The 14,680-nt window shown below is 32.6% G+C and overlaps 2 protein-coding genes across 4 annotated transcripts; one reads left to right on the forward strand and one right to left on the reverse strand.

Annotated features, from left to right (window-relative positions):
- Nucleotides 1-80: 80 nt before the first annotated feature.
- LOC110991475 (splicing factor ESS-2 homolog) lies at nt 81-5,092 on the forward strand. Of its 2 annotated transcripts, none has more exons than XR_006750643.1 (8): nt 81-339; nt 772-925; nt 1,215-1,343; nt 1,792-1,985; nt 2,632-2,805; nt 3,417-3,610; nt 4,279-4,390; nt 4,800-4,935. XR_006750643.1 is itself a non-coding variant. In XM_022256840.2 (8 exons), the coding sequence occupies exons 1-8, from the start codon at nt 184-186 to the stop codon at nt 5,059-5,061; spliced, it is 1,392 nt and encodes a 463-aa protein (XP_022112532.2). In that variant the 5' UTR covers nt 81-183; the 3' UTR covers nt 5,062-5,092. The 2 variants fall into 2 exon arrangements, 1 of the variants encoding a protein (XP_022112532.2); XM_022256840.2 differs by having other exon boundaries at nt 4,262-4,390; nt 4,800-5,092.
- A 1,246-nt stretch (nt 5,093-6,338) lies between these two features.
- LOC110991432 lies at nt 6,339-12,031 on the reverse strand. 2 transcript variants are annotated; one of them, XM_022256788.2, is made up of 6 exons: nt 11,879-12,031; nt 10,428-10,548; nt 9,161-9,367; nt 8,527-8,763; nt 7,904-8,190; nt 6,339-7,579 (listed from the first exon to the last, which is right to left on the reverse strand). In XM_022256788.2, exons 1-6 carry the CDS (start codon nt 11,889-11,891, stop codon nt 7,182-7,184), a joined length of 1,263 nt encoding a protein of 420 aa, XP_022112480.2. In that variant the 5' UTR covers nt 11,892-12,031; the 3' UTR covers nt 6,339-7,181. The 2 variants fall into 2 exon arrangements, with proteins under 2 accessions (XP_022112480.2, XP_022112481.2); XM_022256789.2 differs by lacking the exon at nt 11,879-12,031 and having other exon boundaries at nt 10,424-10,548.
- Between the last annotated feature and the right edge of the window lie 2,649 nt (nt 12,032-14,680).

A 14,680-nucleotide genomic window follows, 5' to 3' on the forward strand; every position in this document is an offset into this window, starting at 1 on the left:
ATGTTTGGTCTGGGTTTCTTATCTGTGCGTACATATTGGGAATTTCAAACTCATCTTAGTGTCAGCTGTTAATTGTCAATAATTGAGAAAAAATAAAAACATTGTAAATGATTGAAATGCATATAACAATTTAATTGTAATTTACTGTGTAATAAAACACAATTTTTGTTATAATTTTCGATAATGAGTGAAAATCAGTTACCGTCTCGTCCTGGACAAGCAGCTTTACAAAATATGCTAACCCTCAAAAGTGAGAGTTCTGTTTTCAAAGTCCCTAAAGTACCTATCAAGAAAAATGCAAGAAAAGCTCAAGTTTTAGATGAAGAAGAATATGTTGAGGTATTTAATTCTGAAAATATGTTGTTAATTATGAAAATATTATGTGAGACAAATAGCATGTGTAATTTTTAAGAACTTGTACCTCAAAAATTATTTGTATATATAGCTTGAACAAAACATCTATGTAAAGTTAGGAAGCAGTTCATATTTATAGCCTATACTTTATAGATGGTAATGAGATAACATCAAACTTTACTGAACTTGATGCCAAACATAAAATGTAACTAAAAAGTGCACCCATATTCTTGTTTTACTGACTTTTTTCCTTAAACCTTTCCTTTGGGTATTAACATAACTTTATTAGTTACTCCAACAGATTGTGTTGTGATAACAATTATGAATATTTATAGTATCCTTTACAGACTTGTGACTTGTCTTTAATAATATTGCCAATAATTAATATTTATGTAAATCTATTTTACCTGATTTTAGGGAATATCAAAAATAATTCAAAGAGACTTCTTTCCTGACTTAGAAAAGTTGAAGGCTCAAAATGACTACCTAGAGGCCACCGAAAACAAAGACTTTGCCAGACTTCGTGAAATTGCAAGAAAATATAGTGGCAGTAGACCACCCACAGAGCCTTGTAAGTACATTTATCTTTGGAACTTTGTGTATTACTGGAAAAAAAAACAATTGAAAAAGTGTAAAAAAAGGAGAAAATATATTAAATATATAGTATCAAATACATGTCTGATAGTTGTTGTGTAATTTAGAGTTAACAAAGGTCTTTTATTTAGGACTATACACATTAAATAAGATATATGTAATAGATGATAGAATATGATAGCAATAGGTAAAAAACATAAATATGTACTGCTGATTATGACAAAAATAATATGTATAGATATAATTTATTATTTTATTTGTTTTAGATAATTCGCCAGCGACATTTGACACACCAGGAGTGGACCGGCCTCAATCACCATCAGAAAGGGACTTGAGACCCCCTGACACAAGCTCTATCAACAAATCAACAGATATTACAGATAATCATACCCTAGGTAATTTTTGTCTGCTTTTTTAGTTTATACAGTTGCATTTATAAACAATATATGAATAAGAATGGTTTGAGAGAGAAGAAAAAAATTTAAGGAGTGTTTTGTCATATATTACCTGTAGTGATTGTAAATAATTATCTTGATTCATTCAGTATATTCAATCTATTTGTTGTAATGCAGTATGACGGTTTAGGGACAACAAAAAAATAAGTAAAAATACACACATATGACACAATAATTGTACATTACAATCTAAATTATTTTAAGACTAATTAATTTAATCTAGAGTAATAATTTACTAATAGGTACTACTTGTGTTAAAAGAAATGAAATGGATTTAACAATGACTTTTATAAGTGACGGTAATTTGCAAAATATGCTATCCTATACCTTTAAAGCCTTCTATAGTTTATGTAAAACTTTATTAAATCAGCTTATAATTACTTTTTAGATTCATTCCTTGCAAGTCATACAAGTGAAGATAACGCTAGTTATGACCGTGTGATAGCATTAGAAAACAAAAAAAAGGCAACAAAATTGGCCTCACAGTTTGAAGCAGAGATTTTATCGAAAGCACTTGTTGACTCAGCACTGGCACTGCCCTCAATTGAACAACAGGCAGACCAGATGGAAAGACCACATGAGGTTTGTACATAACTATACACATACCCCTACCTTACATTAGCTTCGCTTGTACTTCAAAGAGGAAATGTTTTGTGTATTTGAAATATACAAGTCAAGAAAATTTTAATTAAACTATTGTTTTTTTCTTATTACTTCAGAGTTTCTGACCATAAAAAATACCTGTTTACATCTGTCAAAAACTTAAAAGGTTTTATTAGAATACTCCTTTGATATGATAAAGTGATATTTCTTTACGACTCTGACATGCGTAATGTCCTAAATGTTTTATGTATATTACATGTATATTACATGTATTGTGAATGTATCAGAAGATCATGAATAATTAGATAGCTAAGTCTAGTGACCTACATGTAATTATCTTAATTACCCCTTTTAAGATAATTATAATTAATATAACATTATTATTATCTTTTAAGTATTATTCTTGAAACTTGATCTCCGTGCAATGTTTACTTAAGTCGACTTCTAAAGTTTTTACCTATTATGTCCATATTTAGACTTTTTTAAACCAAACCTTTTTATATAAAACCTTTTTTCTATTTAAAAAAAAAATCGTATTGATATGCGATTTACTTATTTCGTACGTGATATCTTTATTTATTTAGGTTTAATATTTATTTTTAATATATAACATATTTTCTTACAGTTAGATACGTGGCGGTATCGGGCTAAAAACTACATAATGTATGTCCCAGATGGAGCTGAGTCGCAAAAGCCTGGCGCAAAACCAGAATTACAGTATCATAATACTAAACTACAAACTCAGCCATTTGATTATGTTAAAAATCAGGAAGCAATCAGTGCTATAGCAAGAACACAGGTGTGTATTAATCTTGAGACGAATGTTATTAGTGACTAGATTATTACCGCGGTTTGATCCACGTTCATGTGAGATCTATGCACATAATACGATTTCGCCATCAATTTCTTGCATGAATGATGGTTACTCCATCTTTGATGATGTATCCCATGATTTTATAGAAATTAAAACATTGTTATTATGTCCACTTTTCAAAAATTTGAGTATAAATAAATATAATAAAGATAATACTTTGTTTTGAACAATTTTTTTCCTAAAAAAATACATAGTTTTGCTAAGTAGTACTAATAATTCAAAATTAAGAAGAAATAATTTTTAATTTAATTTCGGAACCGTTACGAACTAGGAGCTTTCAAAAGAATTGCGCACCACAGAAAGGTCGACAACGCACTTGCAAATCTCCTGGTGTTGCAGGTGTCCTTAGGTAAACACTTAACTTCAAATGACCCGCCTACTCGTTTGCTTCCTGTTCAATAGTTATAATTAACCCATAACACTGTAGGTAAATGACATAAAAACGACATCTTTAATTCAAAACAATTTACGGTTTTATTTTTGGTAATTGATTTCTTTTATGGGGATTTGAGATTATTATGATAAATTTGTCTTAGGGCTCCAACGACAAAGGCAAGATAGGTGTAGACGGTGTGAGTATATCGGGGGATAAACCTCCGACAGCCTACGAATTGTTAGCGACGCCTTCACCGAGACCTGGTGTTGGACCAGACCAATCACCGCTCATGACCTGGGGAGAGATCGAGGGTACACCTTTTAGACTGGACGGAGGCGACACCCCGTTACCTGCGTGAGTCTTTATTTAAATTTAAAAAAAAAATACAAACACAAATGTCACATGTCAATGTCAGATTCACCCGTTTTAAGTAATACTGTCAAAACCGTTTACGGCGGTAGTTTAGAATAACATACCGGTTATATTGACCAAAATGAAAGGTCCCGGCTGATTTCTATTTTATTAGGTTCTTAATAACAACGTCATCGGCTCTTACGACTATCGGTTTTTACGACCCTTCAACGTCGTTATAACAGATTTTGACTGTATATCTAAACTTCACATTAGTCGTAATTCATATAAATTCCTTTGTCTTTGTTACTAGTGAAAATTGTATAATGTAGTAATGATGACAAAAATAATTACTTACAAAGATTTATCGTTATTATTTATAAATTGAGCCTGTTAATCTGAAAATTAGCGGTCAAATCATAGACCTTTTCAATTTTTTTATAAATCTATAGAGAATGTGCAGATTGGAAAGATAACGATAAATATCATAATTTTTAATGATTTTAATAAACTCGACGTTTTTGTTAGAATGTCATTGAAAAAACAAGAAGGTCTTAATTATTCTTGGATATATCTTGGACAAGGCTAAGGAGCTTAATAATTATATATATTTAATTTAAAAAATATGTCGAAGAATGTTAATAATACTTATAGTGTTGGGGCGGGTGCAGCATACCGGATCCTCGAAGGTGGCGCTCGGGAGAGAATAGCGATGCAGCTTGCTGAACAAGTGGCCAAACGTAGAAGACCTACCACGCCCCGACGAACGCCAACACCTCAGAGGTAAGTCACGCTCAGTTTTGACTCTAAATCTTAACCTTCCTCTATCAATCATATAATAAATTTATAATGTATAGACTCTTAAATAATGTTCTACCCTTTGCATATTTTATTCAATAATTTAGTACATAATGAAGTGTTTGGTAGTGACGTGGTAATGTGCAGAGCACAATTTAGTGTTTATTTTTTTAACTGAAAAGTATGTTTGTTCATAAAATAGTCTATTTTATTAAAGTACTTGGTGTGAATTACTACTGAATTGCGTATTAAATGAGCTTTTCTCTGACGGATTATTTTCCGCGTCTTTATCATCTAATCGTTTTCTTAATTTCCCTTCTCAATGGCTATCGCGTTATCAATGAAATCATATGTTAAAAGGTATCAATTGACAGGTGTCAAATGTTTTTTACAGTTTCAGAACGAACACGGAGCGTTTAGCGAGTATGTCACCGGCTGCAAGAAAACTCGCGGCAAAACATTTACTTTCACCCAGATTGAAACTCACTCCCAATGATATGGGTATCTCGCACCCGTCAAAAACACCGACGCCCAGGCGACCCCTTGTGGCAACACCGGTTCAAGACTCGGGCAACTCTGATAACATCACAGATAATTTATTGCAAATAAATGTTTCCAAACGGAGCCGATTAAAGGCTCAAGATTTCTTTAGTTAATTGTGTATTAATATATTTATCTTATAAATAATGTATTTTGTTTCATTTTTTTAATAAATAATAAAAAAGTTAAGTGTTTAATTGTATTGCCGCATTTACATTTACTTCGTAAGTATCGCGTTTTCACACTCGTCCTGCCCATTTCCCTGCTCACTGTAAATGCGATAACAACGAAACACAATGTAAATGCGGTATATATTTCAGTATCCGCCGAATACGGAATATTCCGCGAACTAATTCACAGATTAAATATATTTAGGGCCTGTTTCACAATGTCCGGATAAGTTCCAAATAAGCTATTTGTTACTTACTGGTATGATAAATAGTATTTTTGCGTTTCACGACTGTCAGATAGCGCTATACGTCATGAAATTCGAAGTATCTTATTTGGAACTTTTATATTTCGAATAATTTATGTGTTGCATAGCTATTTGTCACTTTATCCATACATTGTGAAACAGGCCCTTAAAAAAATGCCGTTTTTTAAATCTGTCAAAAGTCCTTAACCTTTTTTTTTATGTCATAAAAATATGACTTTTAACACCTAGTGGATTCCCATCTAGAGAATATTCTTTCTCCAGAAGATGTTAAGCCTTACAAAGTGAAATCGTATAAAATAACGATAAGTAGAATATTTATCGATGCCTACTTATTGATAACAAAATTAATATATCTGTAGAAGTACATAATAATAAAATTTGGTTGGCGATTATGAATGCAGGAGAATAACGTATAAATAAGCAACACCACAATTGGCTTATCAACACGTTATATAGGTATACTGTTACCGTTATTATATATTCCTTTACAGTTGGAGTAAGAATTAATTATGCAGATAGAAAAATGCATTAGTAACAAAGCCTTGAACGCACGGTTGAGAGCGCTTAAACAATTATCAAGTAGAGGTTTAATCTCAGTAGCCGAATATAAGAAATCAACAAGATCAGGCGTTCATCGCGAATCAACGAAATGTAATTTTAAAAAATGTCTATTTTAGCTTATACATAATATAGATGTTTTAATTACTAGTAGAACGGTAATCGTAGCAGCCCTGACCGAATTTTGAAGCAGCCCTATACATAATATTATTTTTTTCCCGTGGAACAATGGTTGGTTGTGGTTTTTATAATTATTTTATTCATAGAGGTAATTCAGCATCATACTGGCATTTATTCATTTTAATTCAATGATTAAAGTTTAGAATGTTTATCTTCAGTTTTAAATGAAAATAATAAAAAAGGACTAACATTTCTGCATCTTTTTTTATTTATTTTAACAAGTGTATACTCTGTTGCTGAAAAACATAATCGATTTTCGACTTAAAATATGCCAAATTCCTCACGATTTTTCTTTTACCGTTCGAGGAAGCGATGTCGCTAACTGAACAAGTGTTCAGCCGGGACGAACTATGCACATTTAGATTAAAATTTACACATTCTATCACTAGTAGACTTAGGGTTAAATTCAAAATGAGTTTTAAAATCTTTAATTTTATTATCGATTTAAATATTTACAATACAAAGCTCTTGGAAGATCCTGACTAAACTAGACTAGTCAAAAACACCATTTTCTAACTCTACATTACTTTCAAAGTGAATTTATTGCTAATTATAATAATAGATAATTGTAATACAGTAGCGAGAAATACGTGAATTTAGATTGGATAATAAAAATCCCTTCGATGTAAATGTGGTAATACAATCTAATTAAAAACTTCAATATTCCATATTTAATTACTGGATTGTAAATATTATTTTCATATATTGTCACATTGTCATTCCTATGTGTATAAAGATAATAATCCTTACGATCTCTTTCGTATTCGTCATTGGGTTGTATAAAATATAAAATCAAAGGCAAAAAAAGCACTATCGTACCTGATATAAATTACATAACCGTCTGAATAATAACAATGTGAGAAGTTTTTACTTCTACATAGCATTGTTTATAATACTGCTGTATTTCTACCACAAAATAAGAATGGAATATCTTAAATATTTTGACCTTTCATGTCCTTTATTTTCCCGAACAATTTTTTATCGAAAATATCAAGTTTTTATGTACGCCACAACCTGTTTTTAACAAGTTTTTTGCTTTTAGCAACTATATATTAAAAACGATTAGAACGGTAGATATGCTCTATACCACGGTTCTTTAGGCTTTGGTTTATAATATTCCGAGTTTGGTTTGACCACGGTATCATCAGTCGGGTCTTCTTCAAAAACATTAACAAATGAAGCATAAAACCCGAATCGCGGAAACGCTAAAAAGGGAAAATATTTTAGGAGAAATACAGTGACTCTAAAATTTATGTTTAAATATAACCTTCCCAAGAAAGTCGTATAGAATGCAGAAAATAGGTTGAGCAAAGCTAATCTGTATTTGCCAGCGAAAGGCAGACTTTTATATTCAGGGATAGTTTCGATACTATCATAGTGACGTAGGTACAGAAGCCTTGACGATGGTTTCGGACACCCCTCTACAGCAGGTTCTAATATGAATCTGTTGACATCAACACCTGAAATAAAAACATACCTAGTATCTGAATATTTTCTTAGTAAAAACTGAGAGAAATTATCGGCTTTTATGCATATTGATTTACTTTAAAAACGGTAAATGTCATTGACCTCTGCGCCGCGCCCGTAGGTACTCTGAACAAATAGCAATTCCAGCTTTAATGTTGTGTTATCATACAGCTTAATATTAACTAACGCTAAGTCACTGCTACGGATTGAAAGAACTATATAGAATCGCTGTCTTCTTAGACTAGACTTCTAGTTATATTAATAAAAACATATCAATAGACCATAAGAAATTTTAATATGTAGGTAATAAAACTTACCAATATCTTCCGACTGTCCGCCAAGCATGTTTCTTATTTTGTCTTGTAAGTTGGCTCTTTCTGTTTCTGTATAAACGTAGCCAGGCACATCCATAAGGTGCTTCGTTAAATATAGCAATCCTTCAATGTTAATTGTAGGATTAACACACCACATGGCATCAAGCAAGCAACGCGAGAGGTGCTCAAAATATTCTGGTACATTCGTTAGGCAAGGTGTGAATACACGCTGTTTGAGAATATTACAAACTTCTCGGGTTTCTTGGAAAGTAGCACGACAAATGTTGTACCTGAAATTTATCTTATTAGTTTTGTTTTGATATCTAAAGTTATATTTGAATCAGGACAAATGATTTATATATACTGTGGGTAAAATGAATTAAGTTCATACATATAATAAGAACTAAGAAGGCAGCGTGGCGTATTTATTACAAAATTTATTAATCACTAATCAAATTTTATTAAATAATTAAGTAGAGTTTTTTTTACATGACCAATAGATATGTTCGTCTAATTCTGGTTTAATAGGTATCATTTTTAAAATGACGTCAATATAAGAAATATTTAAAAATGATGTTTTTATAATTTGATTTTGATTTCCTTATCAAATTGATTAGATTAATTACCTATCTTCTAAGCCGATAGAGTAGCCGATCGTTCTCCAAAAATGGTTATAGGCCTCCCAATCACCTGGTTGTAGTTGTTGAATGCCGAACTTATCTGGCTTTAATAATGATATACCGATGAATCCAAATTGAGTTATGGCCAAATCCCTTTGGGAGATTATTCCTACTCCCTTAATTTTAGACGCTAAACTCGCTTTTACGTGTCGAGTGCGGACTGCCATTAATGATTTCCAAGATCTGAAATTGTTGTTTGCCTCAATGACTTTTCGGAGAGAAACAAAATACCAGAGTCTCACGACTGCGTATCAAACACATTAATGTGTGAAGCGTGAAGATTTAACGTAAAAGTGTTTTTTTTATAGAACAGGGGGTAAAGTGACAAGAGACACTCTTAATGCCAAAGGGCTCGCGAGTGTGTTGCCGGCCTTTTAAGAATTGGTGCGTTCTTTTAGGACCCTAAGTCAAATTGGTTCGAAAATACTTCAGTGGTCAGCTGGTTCCAGAAAGTGGTGGTGCGAGGTGAGGATTAGTAAAAGACGAAGTTAAATATATAAACAGATCATTTATACAATAGAGTACACGTACATACATGTACATACTTAAAAAATATATTTCTTATTAACCTAGTACTTACATACTTCCAGGCTTAAACTCGTGTTCAAACCAAGACACAGTGTGAAGGACAGTAGACAAATATCTTCTATATGATGTATACACTGAGTTAGACCTTCTAGTACTTATGAGGATTTTGAGTATTGAGGGTACTGCAAATACCGCGACAAGACCCACCATCATTGAACTACTGAATTGAAAACAATGGTCCCAATAAAATCGTCGAGCTCTGAAAAATAATAACAACGTCAGTTTAAACCGAAAATCAGTGAGGAGAAAGACGAAGGAGCAACCATATACTTGGTTCTAAAAAGGGCTCGTAAAGCAGTTTTTATTCCTGCTTATGTACAAAGAACTCGTTTAATTTAACATGCCCAGTAGGGCTTGTAAGAGGCCTCCTCTTTTCTACTTCCCATGCCGGGTAATCCTTTAGAGTGTGGAGCGCTTTATCAGCAATGCCAGTGTCACAATGGTGGCAGGTTGGTGCCTCCTCACCTTCGACCACCTTGTGTAAATAGCTGCCGATACAGCCGTGTTCGGACAGTATCTGTACGAGTTATCGGTGAGGAGACCTACCACACCAGCCAGTTCATCGATCCAGTGTCTTATTGCTTGGTTTTGGTTACTACACCGACCATGATTCTTGCACCTTTGGGTGGTAACCCAGCGGTGACCGTGGATATATATGGCAATTTGGCGAGGGTGACTGTGAAACCAAGCTTTCTATTTTAGACATTACTCTGGCTATTCCGTTCGTTGTGCATAGGCGCGTTTCTTGGTAATACTGACCACAAGTAACCAGGAGTGTGTCGGCGGCGTAACAGATGACACACTTAGATGTACTCCGGTGTAACCCTGGGTATGTTAGGGCCTACAGTCTCTTATAATACGTTAGGCCCCAGCGCGATTTTCTTTGTTGGAATACGCCTTATTTCGAGGTTAGTTTAGCTTACAACTAACATTAAATTAGAGAATTATTATCGCTAACAAAAAAGTAATGTGACTTATTTAAGGGTTGTTAAATCTGTGACACTTTAATATATTAAGTATAGTTGACCTTTTAGGCATTATCGTAAACAAGACAATATATGAGTGTGGGAAAAGGGTTCTGAAGCTAAAGGATTCATTTTAGCTTCAGATGTACGATAATTTACGCTAACATTTGGTTGAGCTTTTAATTATTTGCTAAAAAAATAAATAAGTAACTTAACTAATGTTAGGTCACAAATCTCTCATGAATTTGATAAACACTTCCTAGTTTAGGTTATCTTAACTGGTAACTTACGTACTGGTTAAATTTTTTTTCATCGTACCATTCCGGTATGCTAATCTCCAACTCTTCAGGTCTTTTTGTGTCTGATGGTTTTTCCGTCGACTCTTTCGAAAAGAGGACATCGATATACTCCTCGACTACAAAAAAACAGACTGTTTAAGAAAAAGAAATGGGAAACATAAATAACGAATGTTTAGAAAAATCTGTGATACAGAACAACAGAGTATTGAGTTTAAAAAATAATATTCTTCCTCCTAAGCTTCCATGGCGTTTATTAACATTATATATATTTATAATAACAATAAATATTTGTACAATTATGGTAGCTATTGCAATACAATTAAACAATACTTCGTCTGTATAATATTATTATATAATTTAATAAAAAAATCTCGAGCAATCATTTATTATTCTAGTCCATAATTGAAAATTTATATTGTGTTGTAATCAGAGATTCTACAATCTTTAATAAAACTAACTTGTTACGACTAGGACTTAAAGGCTTGAGAGAGACTCCTCAAATACTCCTTCTTCTTAAAAAGTCTTAGTGAAAGAGGTGTCAGATGGATCGCCGAAGACAAACATATCATTAAAAAAATATTTCCGAAAGTGTGTTACGGTAATAAACACCAATGATGTCGCATACAGTGAGAATATTGCAAATGCACCCCGGAGAAAGTGTCGATGAACTTTCACTGGCCTTGTTTGGTTTATATTTACTTAATTCAATTTGAGACATATCGCAAATTACATTTTGAAGGTTATTATATCCTATGTATGTTGTCTGCTGTGATCGATAGATTTGAAAAATATATTCCGGTTTTTTTATAATCAGTTGATTATGAAATTTGACGGCATTAGGTCAAATTTCTTAATATATTGATAGCGCATGGGCATAACATTTTAATCAGTTATATAAAACTACTATTCTTGATGTACCGTTATGTTAGTGCGTTTGTCCATTGCCAACATTATTGAACACGTGATTGTTTTTCCGAGTTAAATGACGTGACGCTTATTGTGATTGATGTATTTAAGTTTAATTTAAGTCTGAAGCATCAGCCACATAAACGGTCTAGATAAAAAGTCTTCAATAACATTCTGTCACAGTCACACATGTTTATTTTGATTTTCAATGAAGCAAAAAATCATGATTAATATAACGACGCAATATTTTATTACGGTGCCTATAATCACTTTGTAGTTTCTTATATTTATGTTATATGTACCGTGCATATATACACAAATAGCATTTAATTTAAAAGGAGTAGAACTCGTTTGGCATTCATCCAATATTCGAGATGAACATATACCTAGGTCAATCCCCAGCCAATTTCATTGATGTGAATGAAGTTCGCGTTCACGATGGTAGATAACAAATAACAATGGACAAACGCGCTCTATATTTCGATTTGCGACTTCCTTTTAAACAAGCGTTATAAAATAAATTATTTCTATTATACCTACCGCTTAAATCCATTTTGTTATCGTGCAGGCACTATAATATTTACGTCAGGTAGATGTCACAGATAATACAGCGTTCGACGCGTCGTGCCGCCGCGACGGTCAACTGGAAATACGTTAAATATTTGCTGCTGCCTGTTGGTTGAGGCAGCCCGTTGACCGTTTTCCACTACCAGTCTGTGTAACACGTCATGATTACCTACAGTTTATTCGCATTATGAATGATACATTGCGGAGTTCCTAGATGACAATATGTTCTCACTGTATGACGATAAACCTTTTTTAGATCAACACGTTGTTATGCATTGTTTAAATTCGAGGTAAATGCCATTTTGAGAACATTGATTTATTGGCGTTAATAAATTCGTTCGTTATTAAATCCTGTTGCAGATGTCAAGCATCCTTCCCTTTACCATCCCAGGTCATTCACCTTTTGTATTCTGCAAACTGATGACAATGATAAGAACACCGTACCTATACATATTGTAAAAGATTTCATTTTCGTTTATCGCGTTGACAGGTTATTATGAAATAAATTGCAACAAATAGGTTTGAGTTTTATTTATTATAAATGGTTAATGTTTTAATTACCTTTCTTTCACTTTTTTGATGGATTGTGTGGCTTAAAAAACTGGTAAGGGTTGATATTGATACCTGCATAACTTTTAATAGTTATATGGGGATATCTATATCTAATAGTTATATTTATTATTTTTATTGTACATTTATGTATCCCAATCGTGGCTTAGTCGTAAATGTTTAAGGTATTATCCGTTCGTTAAAGTGGGCTTCTCTAAAAAAAATAATTATCGTATAAATATCAAGAAGAGATTGTTTACCCGTCTAATGAATAAAATTAATGAAAATGCAACGTTTTGTGGTATTTCATTATTTCGATGAACATTCTACTCTCGTTTTCATTTGCGTTTTTGTCTCGTACATTCATTCTAAACAACCTTTTGGGTCAATGCCTCAGGTTTTTGTATCAGTTTCGTGAGCATTTGTTTATCAAATGATTGGCATCCCGGTTTCACAGTATTTTCCTTCACCGTACAAGCGAATATTATATGCGCCCATAAACAGAAATTCCATTTACTATATATACATAGTAAGTATATATATATAAGTATAGTGTATTGTTTTACCAGAAATTATTATTTATATATGTATAACTAAATTTACTTTTCATATTTATTTATTTTCATCTAATCCTTGTTCTATTATAAGTGATAAAGTAAACTGTCGAAGTCTTCTTTATCATCTAGAGCTAGGAGAGATATAAAAATATTAAGTTTAAAATTAAAATTGTTATAAAATCACCAAATACGTTGCAAGAATTTTGTAAAAGGTAAATCATTGCGGTTCTCGCACGTTCAGCGTTGGACGGACATAAAACATTTTTTGTTATAAATACTAATTAAATGTATACATAGGATAGAAATAATTATTGCTATTGATATTAATCTATAGAATTAAAGGCGAAAAACAAAATTCTACTGATAAACAAAGCACATATATATGTAGTAGGTATTACGACTCTAACGAATCTAATCTATACTTTTTACCGAATTAAATTTAATTCTTATTAGATAAGGAAATATTTTGTTCACACGTACGTATTTCTTACATTTACCAGCTGTTTAATGTTACACAACATTTTTTAATAAGATGTATTACTTAATTATCAGTATAAGATAAAAAATATTTAACAGATTAATTATATGATTTACACAGATAGCCTCATGTGCAGAGGCTGTCTCAGCGCAGAGGAAACAGTCACCCACGTAGTCCTGGAATGCGAGGCTGTGGCTAAACAACGTAAAGAAATTCTCGAAACAATAAGGTCGCTCCGAGAAGCCTGCGAAGTGCCCAGGAAGCTTCTGTGCTTTTGGAAGGAGATAGGCTGGCTTAGTTAGCTTCACGCACAACGGACCAATTAAGAGTTTAATTGCGGAAACGGAGTCCCCCACATACATACACATACATACATACGTGATTTACACAGCTCGACGGAACAAAAGCTACATACAGACTCCAAGACGCGTTAACGAGTTTAATATAATATTTCGAGATCAGGTACAATGCTACTCATGCTTATATGTGTGCGTTTAATCACGCCAGACATCAGATGCATCTAGCCGGTAATTAAAGCAGATAATATATATTTTTAAGTATGCAAAAAGGTATGGCAACTCCGCGGTGAAAGCATATAATTGGCTGGCAATCGTTCTGCATGTTTCTGGAACGTACTTTCATGGTTATTTGCCTTGAAACGCTTGGGTCAAAACTAGGACCATGTTTTTAAAAAATGGTTCAAAATTATTATAAGAGAAGCTAGGGGAACATACTCACTGTTACGCAGTTTACTCTGATATTGATTAGATTATATGTCAATGAGTAAATAAAGATTGATTGATTTGACTTTGAAAAAGATTGTATTAAAATAATTATTGATAATCCACCTGTCACTTTAATTATTTGTTTTTAAAATATGTGCAAGAAATATCTAGATGTAGAAAAAGTTAATAAATATACAATATAAATATTTTTTTAACCTAGAGATCTATAATTAAATTCAGTCGTTATTCCCAAATAATATTAATTGTAAGCGCGATTCACCACGGCGGGTAAAGAAGGATGATCTACTATGTAATCAGCAGCAGAACTCCTCAAATCAGTTTATCAATTAAATGTCGCCCCCAGGTTTTTCAACACTTCTTCCCAGCTACATTACAACTATATTTCTACGAAACGCCAATTAACACTGGATGTTTATCGGATAAAAATATGTTCAATTACGTACGA

This window comes from Pieris rapae, chromosome 14, assembly GCF_905147795.1.
Source record: "Pieris rapae chromosome 14, ilPieRapa1.1, whole genome shotgun sequence".
Lineage (NCBI taxonomy): Eukaryota > Metazoa > Arthropoda > Insecta > Lepidoptera > Pieridae > Pieris > Pieris rapae.

Bases quoted from the DNA above. Each gene is read 5' to 3' on its own strand.
- LOC110991475 (XM_022256840.2), top strand. From the start codon at position 184: ATGAGTGAAAATCAGTTACCGTCTCGTCCTGGACAAGCAGCTTTACAA. The intron at 1,986-2,631 runs GTTTGTACATAA...ATTTTCTTACAG, and splicing joins AGATGGAAAGACCACATGAG to TTAGATACGTGGCGGTATCG. The intron at 2,806-3,416 runs GTGTGTATTAAT...AATTTGTCTTAG, and splicing joins GTGCTATAGCAAGAACACAG to GGCTCCAACGACAAAGGCAA.
- LOC110991432 (XM_022256788.2), bottom strand. The intron at 9,368-10,427 runs GTACGTAAGTTA...ATTATTTTTCAG, and splicing joins GATGAAAAAAAATTTAACCA to AGCTCGACGATTTTATTGGG. The intron at 8,764-9,160 runs GTAAGTACTAGG...CAACAATTTCAG, and splicing joins GAGTTTAAGCCTGGAAGTAT to ATCTTGGAAATCATTAATGG.